The sequence below is a fragment of the Vigna umbellata genome, chromosome 1 (genome assembly GCF_029865625.1).
Source record: "Vigna umbellata cultivar VRB3 chromosome 1, Vumbellata_1.0, whole genome shotgun sequence".
In the NCBI taxonomy this organism is placed as follows: Eukaryota; Viridiplantae; Streptophyta; class Magnoliopsida; order Fabales; family Fabaceae; genus Vigna; species Vigna umbellata.
Window position 1 is genome coordinate 26,883,341 of NC_142165.1, and position 10,083 is coordinate 26,893,423.

The 10,083-nt window shown below is 32.5% G+C and overlaps 1 protein-coding gene and 1 long non-coding RNA gene across 3 annotated transcripts; one reads left to right on the top strand and one right to left on the bottom strand.

Annotated features, from left to right (window-relative positions):
- Positions 1–3,368: 3,368 nt before the first annotated feature.
- On the bottom strand, positions 3,369–8,782 carry LOC124846281 (RNA polymerase sigma factor sigE, chloroplastic/mitochondrial-like). Of its 2 annotated transcripts, none has more exons than XM_088102196.1 (6): positions 8,624–8,782; positions 7,532–8,105; positions 6,827–6,970; positions 6,378–6,614; positions 5,768–6,031; positions 3,369–3,748 (listed from the first exon to the last, which is right to left on the bottom strand). In XM_088102196.1, exons 2-6 carry the CDS (start codon positions 8,042–8,044, stop codon positions 3,551–3,553), a joined length of 1,356 nt encoding a protein of 451 aa, XP_087958322.1. In that variant the 5' UTR covers positions 8,045–8,105; positions 8,624–8,782; the 3' UTR covers positions 3,369–3,550. The 2 variants fall into 2 exon arrangements, with proteins under 2 accessions (XP_087958322.1, XP_047179462.1); XM_047323506.2 differs by having other exon boundaries at positions 7,352–8,105.
- Positions 8,783–9,404: 622 nt separating this feature from the next.
- On the top strand, positions 9,405–10,083 carry LOC148205028 (uncharacterized). Its single transcript, XR_015783004.1, has 2 exons — positions 9,405–9,546; positions 9,686–10,083. It is a non-coding gene; the product is annotated as an uncharacterized LOC148205028 (long non-coding RNA).

A 10,083-nucleotide genomic window follows, 5' to 3' on the forward strand; every position in this document is an offset into this window, starting at 1 on the left:
TTTATCAAAAACTTATTATAAAGAATAAAATATACATTTTAAAAATTTATATGACGCACTTAAATATTATTATGGATGAAGTATAATGCGAATGAAACATAACATATGTATAGAAAATTTAAATATAGTAAAAATATTAAAAATATTTTTAATGAACATTCATGGTTTATGTAAAGAAAAAATCAAGTTTTAAACTATATTAATACAAATATGGATTTTTGATGAAGTTATTGTGTTTAGAAACTTGAATATTCATTATTATTATTATTATTATTATTATTATTATTATTATTATTTTGTTTTGGTTATCATTTTTCTTATGTTAAGTAATAATATAAAGATAGAAATAAGTTATTAATATATATATATATATATATATATATATATATATATATATAATAGACATATTAAAAAAGTACTGCTAAATAAGATTATTTAAGTTTTTTTTATGAAGCAGTTCACACCTGTTTGAGTTACATCATTTGGGTCACATTCATGTATTGTAACTAAATCTCAGTAGTTTTGCATGTTAGTTATTATGTATCGTTATTTTATTATTTGTTATAGTATGATTATACTCATCATGTAAGTACTATTTCAATAGAAATATAGATTCAAGATCTATGTTCATCTTATAAATATAATTAGTATTCTTCGAGGAATATATTCGGTTAGAAAAGAGATGCCTTATATCTTTGGTTTTTACCTTAAAAAAAGTAATCATTTGAAAAGTTTTGTAAAATCTTTGGTTTTCTTGAAATCAATAAAACAATAAGTGATGAATCAACAATAAAAGAGAAAAGGTAGAAAAAGATTAACACAAACAATTTATACTAGTTCAGCCAAGCCTACATCCAGTCTTCGTTGTTGAAGGGATTCCACTATAAATTTGATTGAGTTTACAAGAATTTAGAGACATCCCTCTTAATGTATTTCTCACCACACTCAAAATCAAATATAGCAAACAAGAGAGGTATACCCCCACTCTCTTACAATCCTTGAGAACATTCACAACTCTCAAACCCCTCGTCAACACGCACAGGTAGACAAATACAAATTGTCAATGATGATCCTGATCTTCCAGTTACACTCCTCTTAGTGTAGATTAAATAAGAACATTTCAACCCAGTTTCTTGATAGAATCTTGTTGTGTAAGTAACCCAATTTGCACTTGATTCTTCAAGAACACCTCTTGGACGCTCTTGTAATCAAAACTTAATGAAATAGTTAGTTATGAAACTGATAGCAATTGAATTGAATTGAAATAGAGCTCAAGACACGTATTTATAGGATTTTTTGAATCTTGACGCATTATAATCGATTAAGGAATTTATGTAATATTAAGTTTTTCCTTCTGGTTTAACAAGTTTGCTTTTGTTTTAACATGTTATCTAAGCATGTAATCAATTATATAATCTCATTAGCCAATTATACATTCATTTGACTATTATGACAATTCAGGATATTAAATGAAATGGATTTGAACAAAGTAAACTTATTTAACCGAGTATACAACTTATGTAATCGATTAATTCTATACTTAAACAATTTTTTAATCCAATTTCCATTTTAAACAGATAAACTCACTTATCAAACAGATAATGGAATAACTTCGAGTTTTAATCGATTATACAACTTATGTAATCAGTTACTACTGAGCAGTTTGCCCCTATTAAGCATACAATGATATCTGAAGAAATCTAAGAGATTATATACTATGTTAAATCAATTATTTCTACCAGAAATGATATATTCAATCTGTTTAAAGTATGATTCATTTATCAATTAATGAATTCATATATCAAGCACAAACACAATAAAGATAAATAAATTGTTATGCCATTTGTGCAAGAAACCATAAAATCATTCTTTTGTTCATCATAAAAAACATAGATATAAAAGGTAGGTTTAACTCCCTCTATCAACATATTTTTTCTTAAACATTGATACACACGATATTTACAAAGATTCTAACTCTCTTATTGACTTGAGCATCGAAGAGTCAATAATATTTCCATTGGATATTAAGATAACAATGTTATCTAGATGTGAATGTGTACTTCCAAGAGTTCAAGAGAAGGAGACAAGCTCAATTAATGAAAACAAAAACAAGAACACAAGAGTAACATAAATGGCCGAATATAAACATGCTTCAAATGAACAAAGGAGAAGAAAAATGGTAAAAGATAGAAGATAGAAAAGGGGTGGGGAGCTCAAGGATGAAGACATGCTACTTAGGAGGCATTAAAGCTCACCAACCTAAGATTAATGATGTATGTTGTCACTTGAGTGATAATCTCAAGATGAGGCTTGACAAAGAATACACTCTAAGAAAATAGCTCTTTCACAAGGTGTGGTCAAATAGTGTTTTTACTTAAAAATATTCAATCATTTCAAGAGTCTTAAAGAGCTCGTTATATAGTTAAGGGTGAGGGGTCTGTTAGCAATAATACAAGCCAAAGGATGTACACCTAAAAATATTAACTAAGCTTCTAGAAATTAGGTTTAGAGGAGATGTCTTGAAATTGATAGAACCCTAATTTGGTCCCTAAGCCTCTCGTATATGTCCTTGACCTTCTAGAAGAGAATGCCAACTTTAAGTTCTTCCTTTCTCCAAACATGCACCTTATCATGAGTTACCCTAAGGTTAGGACTCTTCTCTACTCCAAGTAGTGCAATCCTCCTCCTTTTTTGGCATAAACTTACCTTACAAAATAAACAACCCAAGAGTCAACATGTCAACTTAAGTCAAGTCAATTATGATCAATAAATTAACCAAAGTCAAATCAACATAAGTCAACTTAGGAAAAGTCGAACATAAAGAAATAGAAAATAAAGATAAAGAAGAAAGGTTAGAGGTCTCCCTTATAGTCATGCTTCTAGTCACTCTCTTTGAAAGGTCTTCCATTGCTTCATAACGAGTCATGAACTCATCATATGAAATTTCAATTTTTTTATTTTTTTAGTAAATTTCAAATTCTATCGTTTTAATTATTTGAAATACCTTTTTAAAATTTTTCAATTTCAATTTCCTTTTAATTTCTTCATCCAAGCAAATAATTTTATTTCAATTAATTTCAAATTCTCCAATTAAATGAATTATTCTCTTAAATTACCTCATCAGAGTACACATTAAGTTATTTTCTATCTTTACTACCCTGCTTTCGTCATATATAAAAAGCTAAATATCTCTTATACATAAATTTATGTATTTTACTTCTTAAAAAACTTTTATTCTAGAACTAAAATACACAATTTAATTGTATTTTATGAAAAAGTATTCAATTTGTTTTACATCATAGTACAAAGATAGGAACTTTGTTGGACATATTGTATAATTTGGAATGTAATTTTATAAACACAACTAATTACATGTAACATGCATTAGGTTGTTATTTCTTATGACAAATAACTCCTTCATATACAAATTACCTGACTAATGCTGATTTTGTATGTTTAAATAATCGTAATATATATCTTCATGGGCATGACTATAGGTAACTTGGACTATAACGACAGCAGCAGAAGCATATATACATTTGTCAATTTACTATACAACATAGCGACGGAGATAATCCAACCGAGCAGGGTGCTTAAGCTTCATGAGAGCCTTGACTTCATGCTTCCGAACCATTTCCCTTGAAATATTCAAGTTCCCAGCGATTTCTCCCAAGGTTCTGTCACCCTTGCCATCAAGTCCATATCTCTGTCTAATCACTAAGCTTTCCTTTGGCTTCAAGGAATCAAGCTACAAAAAAATTCCCAACAAATGACAATGTCAATTCCATAGCATGGTTTTACAAAATTTACTAACTGGAAGGACATGACATGAAAACAACCTTCCAAAATGACTAACTTAGTCTCCAAGGAAAATTTGGAGGATCAAAATCATACATTTTCAATACTTAAGTAGATCCATTTAAGGCAGTTGAAACATGATAAACAAAAGTCGTAAAATTGCATTACTATATAAAAAATTAATCTAGAGACTTTGATTTTCCTCTTATTATGAATCACGAATAAAATTTCTGCCAGTGAATTAGTTAAGCGCTTATTTATGTATTGGAAAGTAGACTGTTCATCACTAGAAGCACGATTAAGGATCTTGTTAAATTATTTTCTTATTTTTACATTTCATGGACTTAAAAGTCTTAGGGTTTGTTTATAATTTTAGAATATATTTTAATTGAGTTATAATACAAGAACAGGCTTGACCTAGCTTTGTGGTGACTGCCTTAAAGACAAGGGACGAAAACCTACTGAAGGGCGCCATTGAGGTAAGGACCTAGATCATTTTGAGCATTCAATACATAGCTTGCACTGCACCGTCCATTGAAGATTCTATGTTCTTTGAACTGCCAAGCATCCTGGCGCATCACACTTGAAACACGCCCCCATAGAAAGCTTCTACGCTCTTCAAAGACCAAGCAAGACAAGGAAAACAGCATCAATTGGTGCGCCTAACCAAGAATCATCTAGACCATTTTAATTCAAATTTAGGCGCCAAGTTGAAGGAACCACATGTGGAATGCGCGCCTAGTGTAGGAATCATCCAGAACCTTGGCTCTTTAGCTTACTTTGTGCATAACTTCTCCTTATAAAGAGGTTTTGTAGCATTGCCTAAGACTTTTGAATGAATTGAAATTCTGAGAATTCTAGAGAAAATTGTAAGCTCTTTTGAGTGTGATACTCTTTCTTTTGTGGAGCCTTATCTTAAGTTGTTTGGAATTCAAATGGTGATTCTTCTCACTTATCGTGAGTCATTTCAAGTGATGTGGTTTTCCATCTTTTTCTTCTCTGCCTGTTTTAATGACTTAAGCATGATAAAAGATGGGTTTCCTACACATGTTAGGAACCAAGTTCTTCTTTCCAAGCCAAGAGGATTCTAATCCTTGGTTCAATACCTGCATTAATTAACTCCTATTGATTCAAACGAGGCATACCTTAGAATCCAATGGATTGTATGGGTAATGTCACTTAGTGGAAGATCCCACTTTGATACCTATTTTTGGGGATTCCATCAGAAGACATCTAGGTATTAGGTGTCTCTATGTCCAGTGAGGATAACTCTTGCAAGGATCCAGTGTTTACAAGTGTAATAAATCAAACTTGGAATATCATTAAAATAATTTGAATGGATTACACTTCTTTGCATTGAAAGGTACTTAAACTACACAATTCTCTTCCCTTCCCATTAGAGTTGAAAATTCCTTAATGCTGGTGAAGAACCTAATGTATGTGCCTAGTTATTTTATTACGTATTAAAATCAGTTAATTTTTTAAACATCATACTATGATTTTAGGATTGTAGAAGATCAAATAAAGTTTAAGCACCTATACTCCAAGCTTTTATGACTTGTAAAGTTTTGAATATGATGGTAGATGTTCAAAATTAGTACTTGAATGTTGATAATGTCCAAAAAGTCGGAAAGAGAAAAAAAATAGTATCCTTGAGAAACACACAGAGAAAATATACAATTCCAGTAAGATCTTTGTTGTCTTTTTTTATTATTCAGTTGACGTACATTATGCTATTTGTTAGTGAGGCCTCTATATGCACTGTATTCGTGAAAAAATTACTATATCAAGGACGGACACTAAAAAGGACTAAGGAAGTGTTTTAAGGTGGCAAGAATGTGATAAATCATAGTTAATTAAAGGTATAGCAAGCAGCACACAACTTCGACATTCAAAGCACTAACGTTTATCACATTAATCAAATTTCACTTATCATCAAAGGGACGGTATCAAGGAGTTGAGTTTTTACCACGTCATCAAGAGCAAGTCTTAGAACAGCAACTTGCCTCCTATTATCAGCATCCACACCATCAAGATCAGTAATCCCATTAATAAACTCTTCCTGCGTGGTTATATGTCTTGAATGCAGAGATAGAATGGGTTTTGATGCCTTCAGTACATCATAATATCGTTCAGGGGAGATCCCAATTCTTTTTAATACCTCCTCTTCCGTTGGTGACCTCTGGTGCTCAAATGTTAACTCGAGTTTTGCTCTATGGATATCTGCTCTGACCTGTTTAAAATGAAAGTGAGATGTTATAAAAGACTGCTCCTAAGTCTATAATAATTTCCTAACCTACATATTTTCTTTGAATGTCTTTGCAAAAATTAGATACGGTCAAAAAACACCGAGAACTTTTTTCATGTATTCTATTTTAATTATAAAAAAGCCTTCCAAGTCAAGTCCTAAGGAAAACAATCCTGGATCTTTCCGTCTTTCACTTTCAACCTACAAAACAGATTTGTTGAAATTGCCATATAATTCAGGCCAAATTAAAAAAGTATGCTGCCTATGTAAAATTAAAATCAACTAATCCATTTTCAAAAAGAATCACCATATTGATAAGAAAAATGAATACCCTGTCAAGTCCAAAAGGAACACGTGTGAAGCTTGAGAGGGTTATGGAACGAACAATTGAATGTCTAATCCAAAATAGACCATATGTAGATAGCTGAAGTCTCCTTTTTGACTCAAATCGATCAATTGCAGTGATAAGTCCCTTAACTCCAGCCTGACAAAGATCTTGAAACCTTGGACCACTTGCAAAATCTTGAAAATATTTGTTAATCACGAACAATACAAGTCGGAGATTGTGCTGCAATAGATACCACTATGATTTATTAATCTCAATATAACTATTACTCATTCCAAAGAATATCAACAAACAAATCAACAATTAAACCATTCGTTTCCAAAGCAACAAGCAGAGAGAGAGCGAAGTAAAAGGAATATATGCGCAATAAATCACTGATCTTTGAAGACTTATTATAAGCCAATCTAAAAGAAGAGTTGAACATTCCATATTACCTTTATGAGCTTGTTTCTCGCAGCTTGACCAATTTCTATAGCTTTCCTTACTTGAACAATGCTAGTGCTATTTGCATCTGCTAGTTCACCATCCGAAATTTCTTTCCCTGCTTCCTGTAAATCTTCTCTCATTTGTAGGAGTGACTGAACCACAAAAAACACAGCCTAGTATCACAAATACTTGAATTTTCACTCAGGATCTTAGGCTATTAAATTTAAAGATTCCTTGACATCAAATGCTTTCTTGACTGTATGCTCAAGATGTGGATCCTTGATTACTAATTCTCATGATTAAATTTCCATACAGTTAAGAGCAACCTCTGCTCTGTACATCATTCACGCCACATGAAGTGTATGTGTACAAAAGACAAAAATCAGTTGAAAGTCATTATCTTCCTGATTAAGCTTTTAGGTTGGAGGGTTCTTTGACATTCAACAATCAAAGGTGACAAACTTCTATTTTGAGAAGGAAAAAAAATCATAAAAGAAAATGAATTGGAGACCAAAACAGGAAAATAATTTCACCTTCATAGGTTCCATCAACTTAAATAACCATGCATGTTCTGAAGAAGGAAGAACTGGCGGAATTTTCATTTTCCTCCAGTCCATGCTAACTAAATCAGTTGATGCTGAATACTCCCTGATAAGCGCATCAATTTTCTCTACTTTATTAACATCTCTTTTTTTCTGAGCTTGAACAATTACCTTCTCCTTTGCATTCCTTTTCAATGCAATCCTTTTATCAAGACTCAATCGTTTGGCCTTCTTATTCAGGTTTCTAACCACATGATCATCATTTCTGCCATCATGTTCATCACCAACCTTCTTCCTCCTCCGGAATACTCTCTTGGTTTTACTATCTGTATCTTCCGTCTCACAAGTATCAGATACGGAGCTGAGTTTATATATATTTTCAAGTTTGGCTGCAGCTTCATTGTAGTCCACAACCATGGTGAATGGAGAGGTTTCATCAGTAGAGACAGCTCTCACTCTCTTCAGCGACTCATTACTTTTTTCTATCCTTTTCCTTTGTTTCTTTGCCGTTTCCACGGGTAGAGGAATTTGCTCCTGAGGTGAAACCAAAGTGGTTTTATTCGATTTATTTCCTTTAAAAGCTACAATTAAGAGTCGTTTATGTGCCTGCTGACGACTGATCAACTTTGTACTCAATCTTAATGGAGTCCTAGCAGCTGAGGTAGAAACAGTAACAACTCCCATGCCAGGTTTCCAAACCGTGTTTAGAGCATAAAAAATTAAACAAATTTTCAATGCAGAGATCCTACAAGAGCAGATAAAGTCAATATCAATGACATTTGCTTACAACAAAATTGCATAAGATCTTGATTAACCATCAATGTGGCATCAACATCAGCACCAATATAAATATTACAACCAAAATCAGCAATACAATGAAAAACCAAAATATTGTTTTATCAGACACTAATTATCCCCCGTTACGAATTTTACGATAGAAAAATGGTTTCAATTGAAATACCTATATAAAACCCATTACGAAGTCTTAGGCTCAATTATTTTGTTGTCATCATTGTTTCAAACAAGAAATTGATACACCAATACTTCCAAACAACAGCACTAACTAACAGAAATCAAGAAACAATCCTAAAATATAACATGGAAAGACTCGCATCAACGCAACCTATTCAGTGTTACTTAATGAGTTCTAAAACGAATGGAATTTTCACTTTTGTTTGGGAATACATGTATGGTAAATAATCACATAGAAAGACAATGTTGAAAAGAAAAATGAAGTGAAGTAGCAGGGAGCATTACTAGCACCTTGAACTGCAATGTTTCCCTGAGTCCACGCAGATTGAATCTACGAGAACGCGTGGAGGTTGTGGTTTCGTTAAACGCGAGATTCTAGAAAAAAATTCGGTGTCCACAATTTTAAGTCTGAAAAATCACAGAGAGATCGACGGTGGAAGAAGAAGAGGAAGCGTTGTACGATCGATACGCGTGGACAGAATGTGGCATGATAGCGCTGACGTGGCGAAGAAAGTGAATGTGGCGCTTTTGGAATGGGGGAGGAGATATTTGGAGGAAGTGTGGATCACATGTGGGGCACGTGGTTGGTTATTAGTGGTTGATGAAAACCTTTGATATTATTGTTGGACCAGTGATGCGTGTGGTGGTGGTGTGTCGACTACGAAGTTCATGCGCACCATGCAACTCGTTAAAATAGTGATACAAATTGACGTTAGGGTAAAAGAATTTAATTGAGTTTCCATGCATTTTATTTTTTTGTGTTAAGTCACTTTTTGGTGGGATTGTTTTAATTAAGATCTTTTTTAGAACTCAATAAAAACTCTTAAATTTTGTTATATATATATATATATGTTACCAGAATTTTGCCGAATAGATTCGAGGTGGAAAGAACCTGACGCGGAAGCTTATACGTACTTCTTATTGCAAAAAAGAAGGAAGTCTATTTATAAGGACTCGCCGCTGAAATCAATAAAAAATATTTAAATATAAAATGAGTATTGAGTTAAATTAAGAATATTTATAGGCTTCTATTAGTATATATAAATAATAATAACAAATAAGATAAGTTCAATCTAAGATCCAAGAAAAATTTAATGTTTGAAAGTGATATTGTAACGTGATATTGTGCTCTAGTCCTTGACTACATAAAATGTTTAATTGGAGAAAAACTTGGTGCCGAGTATTAGCCATGAAAAGATCTAGGACAAAGCAAGGTAAAGGGATGGTAACCTGATTCTTTTCTATGATTTTTAATTTTGTGAACTGGGTGGAATGCTTTTTTGTTCACTGCCCTGGAATTTCTTAATTGGATGTAATGAAAGTGTCATTATACTATTTTTCCTTCTTTTCTAGGCCTACCATGAATTGAATTATAACTGTACTGCTGGAGATGGTTTTATTATTCTGTTATTGAGTTGAAATTGTAGGTGCAGTAGGCAGCAACCAGGTTAGCATTATTATATCATATTCAATGCGGTGTAATTAGCTATGAAAAGTCTGAATTGAGGAATGACCATTGTGTGATTGCTATGTTAATTCTGGAAATTGCTGGATTGCCTTGGGGCAGACTTGATGTATGCTGTGGTGTAGAATGTATCGGGCTATGTGTGAAAATGGAGGGTGCTTTAGTTGTCAGACTAAAATGTTGCTTGCTTTTAACACATTTCCATTCACTATTTTACTAAAACAAAGTCTGGTTTGTGAATATATGAATCCTAATCGGGTGAAGTGCTGTTTTTGGCCTTTGAGAA

What these genes read in the sequence shown, in the direction of transcription:
- LOC124846281 (XM_047323506.2), bottom strand. Translation starts at nt 8,044, where the DNA reads ATGGGAGTTGTTACTGTTTCTACCTCAGCTGCTAGGACTCCATTAAGA. An exon ending in CGAGAAACAAGCTCATAAAG is followed by an intron (nt 6,615 to 6,826) that starts GTAATATGGAAT and finishes TATCTATTGCAG; the next exon opens with CACAATCTCCGACTTGTATT. An exon ending in TTCCTTTTGGACTTGACAGG is followed by an intron (nt 6,032 to 6,377) that starts GTATTCATTTTT and finishes CATTTTAAACAG; the next exon opens with GTCAGAGCAGATATCCATAG.